Source organism: Bactrocera neohumeralis, chromosome 5 (genome assembly GCF_024586455.1).
Source record: "Bactrocera neohumeralis isolate Rockhampton chromosome 5, APGP_CSIRO_Bneo_wtdbg2-racon-allhic-juicebox.fasta_v2, whole genome shotgun sequence".
Classification (NCBI taxonomy): Eukaryota; Metazoa; Arthropoda; class Insecta; order Diptera; family Tephritidae; genus Bactrocera; species Bactrocera neohumeralis.
The window spans coordinates 64,973,192-64,989,880 of NC_065922.1; the positions used below are offsets into that span (position 1 = coordinate 64,973,192).

At 32.0% G+C, this 16,689-nt stretch overlaps 1 protein-coding gene across 3 annotated transcripts in view; it reads left to right on the top strand.

The window, feature by feature from the left end:
* Positions 1-16,689, top strand: part of LOC126759147 (protein sprint) — a 282,986-nt gene that overhangs the window by 192,004 nt on the left and 74,293 nt on the right. For all 3 annotated transcript variants that reach the window (XM_050473803.1, XM_050473802.1, XM_050473801.1), the window contains exon 4: positions 10,142-10,345. In XM_050473803.1, the coding sequence (XP_050329760.1) occupies positions 10,142-10,345 (204 nt within the window). The remainder of the gene's footprint in view (positions 1-10,141; positions 10,346-16,689) is intronic.

Below are 16,689 nucleotides of genomic sequence, written 5' to 3' on the forward strand. Positions count from 1 at the left end.
AGCAACATATTAGCGCTTTGGAGAGGGAGATCGCACACTTCTTATCACTCATATGCCACAACATTGAGTGAAGTTCAAGGATGCGTCTATAGCCCGCAGGATATATGCACACATATATCTCCGACTGACACTGGCAATGACGCAAAAATGCCGACGCGAAGCTGTGATGAAGTCGAGCATGCAGACATGTAGGCAGACGCAGACACAGCCGGCGTAGACTGGCAAAAAAATGCCGAGCAAAATATAATAATGGCGCAAAATCGGTGCGCACTCTAGCGCATGCTGGGGCACGTACCGTTAGACTTCCGCGTATGTGCTTATAAACGAGAACAGTCCGTTAAGTACTTAGCCTGCAAAAAAAAATTTTGAAAAAATCGCTCTTCATTAACCCATCTGGAAAATAAGCTTTCTGACGGTCTTAAAGACCAAACAGAGAGTAGGCATCCGATGCAGACCCCCACTTCGACTCAAATTTCTGATAGTCGATTGACCTTTCCAAGATTGCAATTGAAAAAGTCTTGCGGGCACAAAGCGGTGAATGGTGCAGTATCCGTAGCTGAATTCGTCCACTTAGATCATTGGAGATATGAGCCAATGCCTTGTCATGGTGGAAGAGTTTGTCACATAGGACCATTTTTCCTGCGATTCGTCAAAAAATATATAGGGCCAATAGTCCGATTTAGTTGAGCGCTATGATCTTTTTGCTCTTCTAATTGAACCCCAGAAAGGTTAAAAAACGCTGCTCATGATATTTCTGACCGATAGTATAGACTTCGCCTTCTTTGATGTAGGATCATTTGCAGAAGTTCTCAGTTTTGACTGCTTATTAGACACTGCTGTGTAACTGTCGATCCATGTTTCCTCGTTGATCCTGAAATGAAGTTGTGAAATGGTCTCACGGTTACGCTTGTTATCTGGAGTAAACGAACACGGCACCTATAGGAATGCAGGAAATTAACCTCGCGCTATTTCTAGAGTACTTATCGGGATTGCCTCTAATAAAATTATATACATATATGTAATGTACCTTTGTGAACGGCATTCCTTTGCTGCGAAAAAATGTGATTCACATTTTTTCCGCTTTACCACATTTTCGCTCACCAAAAGCCGGCAGCCGGCCAGCCACCCTGCCATCCAACTTAAGTAAGCTCGGCGTTGAAAGCGCATAAATCACATGGCAACCAAAAGTCGTAGAGAGGCGGTGCGCTGCAGCATTTTTTGGCATCTTCACTCGCATGCCAAGCGTACAATGTGCTTCCATGGTATATGTATATACTTAAATATAAATGTATGTAATCAGTTTGGTATATGTATATGATTAAATAAGATTTTCAATATTATTTCTATAGCATTGTATAATATGTATGTATATACATTGTATTTACATGTATTTCTATATTCCTCACTTTTATGACCATTTTATCCGGCCGGTATTTCTTATTATTGATTTTCAACGCTTCTCCTTAGTTTCTTTTCTGAGAGTTTTCACCGCCAACGGCAAGACTTGCTTTGTATTAAGTTTAAATTTTCTATAATACTTTATTTTCTTCTTTCCACATCTTTTTTCTACTTCATTGCCACATTTTTTCTTTCCGGAATAATGGTTTCTTGGCGTTGCATCAAGCAGCAGCCGGAAGAAAGCAAAAGTTGCATTCATTGACAGCTGGAAATGCACTTTTATATAAGTTGTATATATACTTACATATATTCCTCAACCTATTTTGAAAAGAAATATAATATATTTATATGCTGAGTTCGGAATTTTCTGTCTCGAATATAAATGTCTATATAGAACAATTTTCAGCAACAACTCGTTTTGTATTTGAGACATTTCTTCTTAACTTGATTCTTTAGAACTTATTTAGACTAATTTCGATACAAACGGAATCAAGTTGAATGAATGAATCAAGCTTTAATCGGTCAGAGCATAATTTGTTATCCATTACTTCTTCAAACATCTCACTTGGTATAGCGATTAAATAGCTCAAATTTTGCTTTTAGCTGGCCAATGTCACTACAATTGTAAATTAATGTTCATACATGCTGCAAAAAGATGTCAGCGAAGTCATAACTGAAGATCTGGGTGGCGATTTAATATTGACTCATATGGTCACCAGACTCTTTTATCGTAACAAACGTCATATAAGCTCGTTTGGTCAAATCCTTTGACTTAATATAAATGGAAACGAATTCAAATCAACCTTCCAAATGCGCTGCAAGCTGGTTTCACTGAGACCAAAAGACTTGGTACGACGACAATAGGATTCTTTTGATTTCTGGACAGCACTCAGACTGACTTCATACGGCTCCTTTTAGTTTTATAGTCGTTGAAGAGTATTATAACGATCTCTCACTATCATATCCGCACCATAATTCGGCATCAGATATCAAATAACTGGCATTGTGGTCCTATTAGGATTCGAAGTTTACTTCCGATTTCAATAAAGACTGCGCTTTCGTAAGAGTCCCAATTATTAATACAATTTCCCTACACTTTTTATGGGCCTCCTTAAGTTAGCCTATAGTTTCGAGTTTCTTTATATTGAGAGCCTCTGCTATGCTTTTAACTTTTACACGTTGATGACCGAGATGCGCTAGAATCTTGTCTTTAGCTAAATCGATACGAATCTACTGTCACAATTCGCAACATCGGAGACTGTAAAGCTAGGGAAAACGGATTCACCAGCATATTATAGGCTAGAAGTGATTATATTTACTACACCAAAATTTTCTCATGCTCAATGTTGTATCCAGATACTACATATTGATCCAGTTCACTGCTTTCCACATACTTTAAAAAAAAATAAGCGACAACTTTGGAGATTATGTAGTACTGAAAATGCCTCGGTTACTAACTAGAATTTACGATAGCTTCTAATAACTTATTTCAACAGGTATATAGAGATCTTTAAGAGGGTCCTGAATGTGCACCTATCTTGTTCCAAGGCACTCCAAGGTTCTTACAAAGCTGGGATCCATTTAATTATTTATATCAAAAACATTAAGAAAAGCCCATATAAGCCGAACACATTGTAGTTCAAATGTTTTTTATCCACCATTAATTGAAGGGGATTCTATTATTATATTTGAATAATATTTTTGAGAAAACACAAAAGCGATACTTTTTGAACACAATTTATATTCAAAAGTTTTTATTGTTTGCAAAAAAATAGTGCTTTAAAAGAAAGATTACTTTGCTGCTAAAAAAAATATACTGGAATATTACAGTGTTTACAAAACTATATAACTCAAACAGAACTTAATAGTCTCTAGAGCTTTGAATAGGTCCTGAAGTGTGAAAAAATATGAAATAAAGCACTTATCTCTTGGAAAATGGAAGAAATGGAATATTACAGTGTCTTCAAAACTACAAACTCAATACTCTCTTTAGAGGTCTAGTGACGACACTTGATTGTAGAATGCAGCTCACAAATCGAGATGACTGCAGGAACTGTCAAGAGCAAGCATGTAAATATTGAGGCCTAGTACTGGATCCAGTATTTTTTTTGCAGATATTTATTGTACTTCGTTACCTCTTCCGACCAAAACTTTTCTAATAACAGTCCAAAAGATACAACCAGCAAAGTCCTTTGTAAAAAATACTCCCACCACTCTTAACCGTTATTAAAAGTCAGCACTCATTCATTTTTCATAACAGCTTATCTGCCATCACTCTCCTTCTGCGGCCTCCATTATCATCTCTAAATGTTTGTTTGTTTTTAATTTCACCTCTCGGCTTTCAAACGTGTGTCAATTGAGGCGTGCAAAATATTTTGCAACAACAAGAGTGGTACAAAGTGACACAAACTCGCATTGAAATGGTGAGAATGCTTATGGCAGCATAATTTGCCTACAAATACACGCGTAAATCTGTATATTTAGCCTACTATTTGGTGGGGCAAGGGGGTTTGGCAAACAGTTTTTTGTGTCGCATTGCTATCATCAATAATGCCAGAGAGTCAAGCTGACGGTATAGATATATATGTATGTATATTAGGGTGTCCATTATTTCCCAAGTTGATTTTTGGATACCCTGAACTGGATAAACGTACATATGTATGTACGAGTGTGCATTTGTGTGTGTAATTCAAATTGTAGTCGACAAACAGTCAAGGCTGCTATCACAGTGCAACTTTTACAGTTACGCCGTTATGATATTGTCGTTGTTGTTGTTGATTTTTATGTTTCTTATTATTTTTTTCTGCATTGCTGAATTTTTAAATTTGCATAAAACGCATAGATACTTTTGAAATATGAACTCCTTTGCGCACCAACACGAAGAAATACACGCCACGCGCTTTTATTTCGCTTTCGTGTGGTGAGTTTATTAAAAAGTAAGCAGCAGGTAATCTTTGGCTGTTATGTGCATATTTTTCTCATATATCTTAGCTATTTATTTTTGACTTAAAGGCAACTTGAAAGTGAATATCAGTCAGCAAATGGCATTGAAATTCGCTTGGAGTGGCAGAGGGTGAGTAAAAAGCTAGCAAATAAAGGGTGCCAACATTATTCTTATAAGTAACGGTGTGTGTGGCACGAGCACAGGTAAAAGATGAAAAATTATATTTGCAACATTAAGGCGGCAGCGAAGCATATAAACGCGCTGCTTATTATGAAAAAGGAAAAATTGCAAAAAAAATATAAAAAATATATACAAAAATATAAAAAAACGAAAAATGAAAATAAAAATAAAAATGAAAAAAAAATATTTTTTATTTGTAAAAAATATAAATATAAAGCAAGATGAAAAAAGTTAGAAAAATATATCGTTAGAAAAAACATTAGCAGCATTTTTGCAGTAAATCTAGCGCTTATTTATGCCCGGTTTGACGACCCCTCGGCCCACTCCACAAGCACCACGCGCCTTTTATGGCTTTGCTACTTAATTTTTATGCTAGACACACGGCAGCAGCCGCACGCTTTGCTTTTATTTATACATTTCGCTAATGTTGGCTAAGTATGCTGTGCGCGCTGCGGGTAACACGGGTCGTATGAGTAACCTAAGCAGCATGAAATGCTACACACTTGGCATTTACATGCTTACATATCCATATGCAAGTGTTAATATATATTATATGTATATATTTATATATATGCTGTCGCTTTTTGCTCTTGCCCCAATGTTTGTGCCATGACTTGCGGCTGTGTTGCAGGTGTTTGAGCGCCGTCTTCTCTTCAAATATGCGCCAAACAAATCATTCTCCATTTTGCTTTGCGATTTTTTTTTGCTATTCTTGTTGTTGTTCGGGTTGTTTATTGTCTCCCGGCACATTTGTTGTGGCGTAAATTTTTGTTTACATTCTTTTGATTTCGCTAGCTTGCGGTGCTTACCGGTTTCCGCTTCGCAAGCGACTTCTGCTTCAATGTTATTTTTCGCCTTCATGCTTTGAGTGGATACTTTTTTGTGCACTTATGGGCGCACATACTTAGATATGTATATGTGTACAATAATATGTAAGTTTATTTTCTTTTTTTCTTTGAGATTTCTCATATTTTTTGTTGCAGGCATGCCTGGAATTTTTAATACATTTTTGTTTAACTACACAATTTTTGATTTTCAACAGCCGTAATGCGACTCTCGGTGTTTAAATATACATACAATCATACATTCATAGATACTTACATATGTACATAGGTATTGTATATAGATTTTTTCTGCAAAGCTATTTGTATCTCTTGATGCATGCATCTGCTGAGCGCAACATTGGCACGTAGCTGGTTTTTACCGCTCTTTAGCGGCAGATTTCATTATTTGTAATGAATTAAAATAAAAACAAGTGCCCCGAAGCACTAACACATTTTTATAGCAAAGTTGTAAAAAGATCCCTCATCTTGATTTTGATCGCTCAGTTTGTATGGCAGCTGTATGCTACAGTGATCCAATCTGAACAATTTCTTCGGAGCTTGCATTATTGCCTTAGGCACTAACTCTTGTAAGATTTCATAAAGATATCTCGCAAAATGAAAAATGTTTCCATATAACACTTGATTCCAATCGTTCAGTTCGTGTGGCAGTTATAAGCTATTGTGGCTGGATATCGGCGGTTCCGACAAATATGCAGCCGCTTGGAAAGTAATGAACGTACGCAAAGTTTCAGATCGTTAAAAACAAAAAATGTGGGCTTAAGGGGTCGTCTCAGTGTGACCCTCCGAAAAATCACTGATTTCCGCAATTTTTTTTTTTTTTTTTGTTGAAATTAACTAATCGGTTTTTCTTTTTATATATAAATACATTCTTGGTGAATACAAAATGATTTTTTGAAATGACACGTAAAAAAGGTCCTGTACGATGTCCATGATTGCGGACGCAATTTTGATCTAAAACAAAAAGTGTTTTGTTTGAAATTAGACAAAATGTCGGCGGTTGGAAGAAAAAGTATTGAATTTGGCCCTTTTTTCGACAGTTTTTCGTAGAAAAAATAAGAAGATTTAAAAACAAAAAAGCTTCCATAAGAAATTTTCACACTGAGACGATCCCTTAATTCGCGTATATACCTAAAATTCCTTTTTTTGTGGTAAATTTTTTTTATACAATTAAACATCAAAGAAAAATATAAAATTTCAACGTTTTTCAATGAAAAATCTTTAATATTTTAAATATATACAGACAAATTCAACCAGTGCATACATTTAGGCGCAAAATAAGAGATATATTTTAGTGCCGATTCAATAATAAAATAATTTAAATCAATATTGAATAATTAAAATTTCGCTATTTAAATCTCATCCACTAAAAGTGACAACACACATAAATTAAATTCCATTAAAAGGAAATATACAAAAAGACTCCTCTCCCCCAAAAAGTGTGCATAGCACAACATTTATCATAAATAAACGCGGCTGACATTGCCAGCTGCAATGAATGACAGTCAGAAATTTTCGGCAGAGAAGGGTTCCACAGCGCGCAGATCGCATTTCATTGTCACACCATTTATTTTACACTTTTATATTTTGGTGGAAGATTTTTTTTTTTAATTTTCTGAGTACAAGTGTAAGTTCCCGCTCTTTCTACCGAAAAAAATAACATGTACGACTTTTCAATTTCGTTTGCATTTTTTATTTTATTTTTTTTTTTTGTTTTTTGTTGCATCAAAATTTAAACTGCCGCACTTGAAAATGAAAAATGGTCACTCCAAATAAATAAAAGGGTGCTTGCGAGTTGAAAGCCGTAAGGGTGCTTGGCGTTATCTGCAAAAAAAAAAAAAGAAACCAGAACCAAAAAACATCAAAGTGCTGTGACATTTTGTGCGGCAGGCGAGATGATTGAATAACGGTATGCGTGCTATAAGGAAATTAAAGCATTAATTTGAAACAAAATTCAAAAGCGTACAAAATTATATAAATTCTAGAAAAGTAATCAGTGCACTGGTTTTCTTTAGTGTAAAAACAGCAACCATAATACATAGAACTCCACTTTTTCAGCTGAGTAAATAAAAAAACCATTAAAAATCCTGACTTGGTAGTCAAATGTCACTTCAAGCTTTTTGCGATCTGCTTCCTTTGCGTAAATTTTACTTTGTTTGTTAGACTTGTTGTTGCATTTGTCATTGGCAACAGCTGCTCTAACATAACGGCGTTAATGACAAGCTATTCATGACTTTTCTCAGCCTTTTTCTGCGCTTTCAACTTCTCTCACTCAATCTCTTCTCTTTTGCTTTCCAAACCTCTGCCAAATTCAGAAAATTTAATTTTGTAGATTTTTTTTGTCTTTGCACTGAAAGTGTCTGTTGAAATGAGCAATACCGCTTGCCAAAAATCGTCTAGCACTACTTGTAAATGCTGTTCATTCTAGCTATTATTCTTACAATTGTCACTTAACTGTCAAACATAAGTATCTATGGCGTATTATACTCTTCCAACCTTTTTTTTTTGACCATAAAGTCATTTTAACTCTCTTTTGAAATTTATTTATATTTAAAATGTATTATAAAATATTTAAAAATTTTAAAATATTTAAAAATTATATAATATACTTAAATTATGCGAGAAATCATATTCCAAGGCTATAGAGCAACTTGAGGGTTACTCTTTCATAAGGTTCATTTGGAACTTTTTTGAAGAAAATGAAATTTAAATTATTCTTCTTAACAAAATCGAGTTTAATGTTTTAAACACTTTAACTTGGGGTTTTTAAGTTCAAAGATATTAAAAAAGTGGCGTTTACAAATATTATTCGCTAAACTCTCCAATAAACTCGAGTTTATCCTAAAAACTTTGCAATCAATTCGAGTTTGTACCTCAAACACTTCAATGAACTCGATTTTATCCTTTAGCCTCTCCAATAAACTTGAGTTTATTTCACAGACTTTCCAATAAACTCGAGTTTATTCCTCAAGCATTCCTATAAACTCCAGTTTAACCCTCAAACTAAAAGATAAAATGTACTTTTCAACATTTTATTTATTTTGAAGTTTATATGTAATTTAGGTGGCTATCTGAAAGTCATTATGATCACCTCGATCAAATTTGATCAAAACTCGATGGCTTTTCCATAAGCTCCATAAAAATTGTGTTTAACATGAGTTAAAGAAACTCTTTTGTTGACTAAACTCAGCGTTTTCCAGAAGTGTTTAACTTTAGGCACCTAAAAGTTTAATAAACTCGATTTTAGCCCTTAAATCATAACCCCAGCCGATACAAATTATTTCATAATATTTTATAAACTCACATAAACCAGGAAATGACGTTAACTTGGTCTGCACCGCAGATGTAGTACCCTTTACAAGTGAATTTTTTATGACATCAGAGGGTAAATAAAGATCTTTACCTTAATTTTCATCGATTTGGATCGAAGAGAAAAGGCCATTTGCAGAATTTTAGATAGACATTTCAAGAACTGAGAGACTAGTTCGTATACCTGTATATACGGACAGACGCAACAACTTTTATATGTATGTGTATATACTTTAAAGAGTTTCCGACGTTTTCTTAAAATTTTCGCGGATAACTTAATATACCTTATTAGGGATATAATAAAATTATCGAAAATGTGTTTCAACTCACGGGAAATTCGGCCCATTTATAGAAAGAACTTCCCGCCATCCTTTATGTTTTTCCTTTTCCTTTTAACTTTTTTATGTTTTACTGTTCGATATAGCGTATATTTATAGGCGGTTTAGATATGCTAGAATTATACATACAACAATCAGGGAAAATATTATCTAATGTTTTTTTAAGCAATCATACTAATATTATAAATGCGATTGTAAGTTTGTTTGTTACGCTTTCACGCAAAAACTACTTGACCGATCTTCATGAAACTTTGTACATATACTATTGAAGATATTTGAAGTAACATAGGGTACTTTATATTAAAGAAAAAAATGTTACGAAAGATAAAAAATTGTTTGTCAAAAAATCGTCAAATTTAGCTACTTCCACGCCATCTGGACGGCAAAATAACCATTTTGCCAATGTCGTTAGGTCTGATATTATTGTGTGCATTTAGAAAACCCGTGCTTCTCTCATGCTCAACTTTATATAGCCTGTTCACGTGTATCTAATGCGACGGAAAAACTTATAAGATTATCTACATAAATATCCTAGATTAGTACTTTATATTTTGTTTTATTTTTTTAAATTGTTAGAATTCAAAATTATTAATTTTTGTTACGGTGAAATATATTTTAACATTTGTTGTTGCATTTCAATACGCATATTTTAAGGTGTTAAAACTTCATTGTCTGTAGTAATTTTTAAAAATTGTTGAGCTCAGCCAAGCAATAACATTTAGTTATCATATTGACTCATTTCTATTATTATACCCTTACCCTTTATCACTCCTACCTATTTAATGGCTCCACTGCGGGCGAAGCCGCGTGTAAAAAGCTAGTATCTTCATAAATGGTAATGGAATCAATCAATTTGATAAACCCAAAAATGTTGAAGCTTTTGTAGTAAATATTTTTCAAATATACAATTTTCTAATATTAGCACCACCAAATATATAAGCTCATATTTTAACAATATTTTATTGCGCTAAAATTGGATTTTATCACACACTTTTATTGTATGTATATACAACCCATTATATCCCATTAGAATTACATAAAATCCCACTTAACTTCAACATATCCACAATTTTCGTACACTTTCCCGCTATTCAACCCAACTCACGCACTTCTCCTTTCTTTCCTTCCAGTCACGTACATCTCTGGTCTCCAGTTCGGATGGTGGCATTTTGGCCGAAGGCGAAACCTCAAGCGAAACATCACGCGGCACCGACGAATGCCCGCCCTGTGACTTGAGCCTGATGGAGCGTCTGCTGCTGACACATCCAGTATGGTTTCTAACCGGCATACAGCGCTCCGGTGCGGTACATTTTCTACAAGGCAAGGAGGAGGGGGTAAGTAAAAACAAAAACAAAAACCCATAATCATATATCGTCAAACAAAGCAAATATGTGCGCTGCGCTTTAATATTGAAGCGAAAAACGAAAAGTATTGCAGCTCAAACAATTTTTAATTAGCCAAATACTTTCGTGTCTGAGGGGAGTTCAAACAGTGCGCCGCTGGCAAAAAATTGCAAAGACTCAAACTACAAAACAAAAAACTGTTTAAAAAGCATTGAAATAATGTCAAAGCAGCGCCGGCTGCTGCATTTGTCGTTAAAGCGTCGCTAAAGCCCACAAAAGCTCCCAACTGACGTTTGCACAAATAATTTCTGTGTGGCTGGCGAATTTTGTTGCAAATTTATTAGCAAACTGTCAGGCAAACAAAGGCAAATATTGCCGGCTGAAAGCACAAAGGCAAATTAGTTTATGCGGCTTTGTTGGGCGAAAATATATTTTATGAACTTATTTCAAAGCGGCGGTGATAAGCGCACACACAAAGCTAGTAGAGACATCGGCAACGCCAATGACTAGCGCAATATTTACCACAACAAAAACATGATCGGCTGTCATTGGCAGGAAGTGTCGCACAAAGCCTTTGTCTTAAATAGGATTTAAATATTTATAAAATTTTGCTAACAAATTCTAGCCATACCGTGAGCCACCGCCTATATTTAGCTTATCTAAAAACGATTTTAAAAGTATCCAGTTTAATCCAATACGAGAGAATATATTGACACTTCCCTGAAAAGTTGTTCTTGTCTCACAATTTGGATATGCCAGTTTAAGTGATTTATAATAAAAGTCAGTTGTGTGGTTTATGCCAGTTTGTGCATGAAAATCTGTACTTCAGTGATTTTTACCCATTTCATTGTAAATTTTCAGCTTTTTGTGATTTATACCAGTTTATTATATTTGGTTATGTAAAAGTCAGTTGTGTGGTTTATGCCAGTTTGTGTATGAAAATCTGTACTTCAGTGATTTTTACCCATTTCATTGTAAAATTTCAGCTTTTTGTGATTTATACCAGTTTATTATATTTGGTTATGATAGCTTAAGTAATTCAAAATATTTAGTTTTATTTGGTTATGCTGGCTTAAATTTGTTATACCAGTTTATTATATTTGGTTGCCTAAATTTAGTGTTTTATACCAGTTCCTTACATTTTATTGTGCTAATTCTGCTGATTAATACCATTTTATATGTAAAAATGTAATTTTTGCTGGTTTATACCAGTTAAATTCAAAAATGTCAGCCACTTTAAATTTCTGTAAATGTCATTGTAGCTTAAATTAGTTATTTTATTTTAGTATGTGAACAGTTGATGATGCCAGTAGCTTTATACCAGCTGTTTCTGTTAGGCTATGCTAGCTTGGTGATTTATACCAATTGATCTATTTAATTATGAGAGAATTTCTGATTTATACTAATTGTTTACATTTGATTATGACAGTGCATATGGTTTATACCAGTTGTTAATATTGGATTATAACAGTGTTTATGGTTTATACCAGTTTTTTATAACTGATTTTTTTTTTTGTTTACACCAGTCTTAGCGATTTGTGCGAATTCTGTGTTCGATTCATTATGAGAATGTATGACTAGAAATAGGATGCATTTCACTTGACACCCGAAAATTTGTGGAATTTCATTCTAAACAATAAAAGTAGTGAGTCATTTTCATAAATTGGTTCATAAGTAAAAGGTTAAGGAGAAAATATTATCGTTCATAAATACAGAAATTGAAAATTTTTGAAATAAGTAAATGTTCAATATATACATATATCAAAAATTTAAAAAAGGAATATCTAAGTATGCTAAAAATATTTTTCTTTTACCAAAATGCCTTAAAAAGTTACATTATACCAGTATTAAGAACTACTTGTATGTGATGAACTTAAATTATTTTCGATCCCAATTTAAATAATAAGATTTTAATACAGAAATTTTGCATGCTTTGCAAACTTACGGACATGTACATACATATGTACTTATATATATAATAGCGCAATATTTTCGAAGCGTTAATATTTTATTTAATTAAAGAGCTTAAGATAATTAATTTGAGCAATTTTTCATGCAGTATGCAGCATAGTCAATGAATGCACACATCCAATACATAAATCAAATGTATACAAATATTTATTTGCAGCTTTGTTTTGGCAGGAAATTTGCACGCAATTTGCAGAAATATTTGCACAAATTACAATCAATTAACTAAGCAGAAAAAACATCAAATATCAGCCAAAAAAATGTGCAACCATTTAGAATGAGGGGTAGAAAATAATGTGTGCAATGATACGTGGTATAATTATACATATACTCAAAAACAAATACTTTTATATCGAGAAATGTGAATATATGAAAAAATGCTAAGCCCTGTAGGAAAATTCTGAACTTGGGAACACTTCTTTTGAGGTTAGAGAATGGAAAAAAAATCTCTTTTAATTTTAACATTATTTCTATATGTCGATAAAGCACTCGCAGACAATTTTACGCAAATAATATTGTTCATAATTCGTACCTGAATGACCTAAGAACAATCTAAACTTACGACATTCCTGCGTTCAACCTCTAATTCGATGAATCTTAAAGGATAATACGAACTAAGTCTAAGTGCTCAGAAATTCGCAAAATGTAATGTAGCTTTATAGAGTTGCTAGAGATTCACTCTACTGAATTAAGCAAGAGAAATTTGATATTATCAAAAAAAAAATTCTTCGAAAAATTAAATGCAAAATTAAGAAATATTTTTTCGAAAATTCTCAGAAATTTTTCTATGGTAATTTCAACTATTTACAATTGCCAAAAACGCGTTGAAGGCATGATATTAATTAGGTGGTTGTACTTGTATATACATACATATTTTTAAAACTCATCAAACAATTCTGAAACTAAGGAGAATACATTTTTCTAAAAGCGGCGAAAGTAAGAATAATTTTGTATAATTAATTTAAATAAAAGCATAAGAAAGAATTAATACGAATAAAAAGAGTATAACTAAAAAAAGTAATTTAAAAATTTAATTAAGTAATTATTTAATAATTAAGTACACAATTGATTAAATAATTAATTACTTAATGAAGTAAACAATTAAAATAAATAAAAAAAATTAAATAAATAACTTAATAATTAAGTACTCAATTGATTACCTAATTAATTATTAATTAAGCAAAAAATTTGTAATTTATTGAGTACTTAATTATCAAGTACTTACTTTATTAATTAAATAACTTAAAAATTAAGTACTCAATTTATTACTACCTAATTAATTACTTAATTAAGCAAAAAAATTTAATTTATTGAGTACTTAATTATCAAGTAATTACTTTATTAATTAAATAACTTAATAATTAAGTGCTCAATTGATTACCTTATTAATTACTTAATTAAGCAAAAAATTAGTAATCAATTGAGTACTTAATTATCAAGTATTTACTTTATTAATTTTTTAATTAATTAAATTTTTTAAATTACATTTTTTATTTTATTAATTCTTTTTTGCTCTTTTTTAATTTTAATTCTTTATAAAAATATTCTTCTTAATTACCATAGTTAGAGATTACAATTTAAATTAATTTTTTTTTAAACGAAAAGTCCTCACTGAATATCAATTTCAAATATTTTATATCAACAAAATTAAGAATTTTATTGAAGAAAGACCTACAGTTACATACATATGTACAATCGTACCTGTCAGCAGAGTTAATGCTATGGATGCTAATTGATTGCATACGCCCAGCACATGCCACAAATACATTTTTGTTGTTTGTTACAACACATGCAATGGTATTCGAAGGCTACCACTACATTGCTTTGGACACACACAAAAAAACGTTTGTAGTGAGTAAAATAAAAATCTATGTATGACGATATACATACATGTGTATATGAAAATACACACACATACAAACACAAATGCATAATTCTGTACTTTTACACATACATATTAACATACATTCGTCAGCGGAAATTCATGTCCACATCAGCAGAAAAACCGAAACAAAAGCTCGTTTCTCCTCATTGTTTGCGAAATTTTGTTGCTGCAACATTGTTGTCGACAACAACAAACCGCAATAAGCAAACAACAACGACTGTAATTATCACTGTGGCAACACTGATTGCGCCTTTTGTCATTGTTTGGCCGTCCAATGGCTCAATGAAGCAAATGAATCCAATATTACACACACATACATACCTAGGCATATTAATTTATATGCATCAATGTATTGTTAAATATGCGTGGGGGAGTGGCAGGTTGTATGTCAGCGTCATGACATGCCCATTACTTTTGTGGGCAGCGATTTAATTGTCGTGCCGATAGACAGGATATTTCATTAAACACATTCTGCTTGGCAATGGGTGGGTTTAGCGATGGAATGTTGTATATACATACATACATATGTATATGGGGTATTCCATACCAAATCGACCACTTTTGAACGCGACTCCTTTAGATTTTGCTGAAACTTATCCATCCTTTTCTACCCTTTGAAAAACATTTTTGAGATTCTTTTCAAAATTTTTTGTCCAACTTCAAAAAAGTTATGAATTTAAAAAAAAAAAATGGCTTTTATATTTTCAAATAGCCATTACTTTTGTAGAAATTGACTTTTGGGGACCTTTTTTTTAAAAAAAATTTTTGTTTTTGAATGAACGTTTCGAAAAAATACAATAATCGTTTTTTTTTAAGTAAAATCGTCATTTTTTGTTTGGAAGTTCGCCATTTTTTTTTTGGTCCTCAAAAAAACCTTCAATTATTTTGACAACTATCCTTGCTAATCACGGAGACAATTGACAATTTTTTTAAAATAAAAAAGCCATTTATTTGAAAAATTCATAACTTTTTTGAAGTTGGACAAAAAATTTTGAAAAAATTCTCAAAAATGTTTTCCAAAGGGTAGAAAAGGATGGATAAGTTTCAGCAAAATCTAAAGGGGTCTGGTTCAAAAGTGGTCGATTTGGTATGGAATACCCCATATAAATATAATTTCTTTCTGAATAAATCTTTTGGGATACTTTTAAATTAATAAATGGCTTAAACAATTTTAATCGTTAATAAAAAACGGTAATTAATTTATTTTTCAACTAAATTATGTTGAACTAATTTTAATCGATAAGTGACAGTTCCATTTTAAAGATAACATTTTTTATTATTTAAAAATTGTAAATTATTATATTTAAAAATGTCTGAAGCTTTTTTCCAAAATTTATTATTAAAATTATCATTGCTATTATTTCCTTCTAAAAATATTTTAAAATGATTTTTGAAATCTTTAAAGATATAATTTTTGAATTTTTTAAATTTTTGAATATTTTAAAATGATTTTTGAAATCTTTAAAGATATAATTTTTGAATTTATTCATGTGTCGAAGTAAATTATTTTGATTTTCAATATAAGCTACCAATGACAATATTTATCGATAACTAAAAATCGTTATCGATAAATAAAATAAATCGATATTTGGTTTCTATTTGCAAAATGAGTTTTGGCGGTTGAAATATATTATCTAAAAGTAATTAAATTATTAGCTTATTATCGATAGAAAAAGTCGTAATCGATAAATAATTAGCTTTAGATGGAATATTCATCGATAAATAAAATAAATCGTTAATATGTTTAAATTTGCAAAATGAGCTTTGACGGGGGAATTCTACATAATTTGCTTTAGATAAAATCGTTATCGATAAATGAAATAAATCGACATTTTTTTCTAAATGAGCTTTAAGGAGTGAATTCTATTATCTAACATTAATTAAGACATTATCTGCAAGCTAAATAAAGTAATCAAATACTTTGCTTGCCAATATACAATTATAACGATATTTTTTTTCGATAGCTAAAATAAGTAACGATAGGCGATATATTGCCTTGGTTTCTAACAAAAATTAGTAGGTAAAGCAACTGGTCAATCTATCTAAACAATTATTTCAATGCAAAAATAGTTCTTGAAGTCGAGTAATTACCTAATTATTATTTCAAGAAAAACCACTTAAGCAACATAATCACCTGCAACGCTAAAATTCGGTTATTGAATAATAAGTTTTTGACTGAGTCCCATGCAAAATATTCTGTTATTCCTACCGATTGAAAGGTTAACATCTTACTTGCCTCAAATCCAGAAAGAGGAAACTTTCATATATGGCCATTAATTGTTTTAGAGATACGTTCATGCTCTGTTTCAAATATTTCTCGTAATGTCTCAACTCTGCCTCGAATTCGTATGAATAATTGAAATAAAAGCTTTTGGAAGTTTTTTCAAAGTTATTTCTCTACGCAGTGTTAACTATAATCTGTTCAATCTGTAATTATCCTGTAGCCAATTCACAGGTTTCTAAAACCTGCTGTTTCTCAACT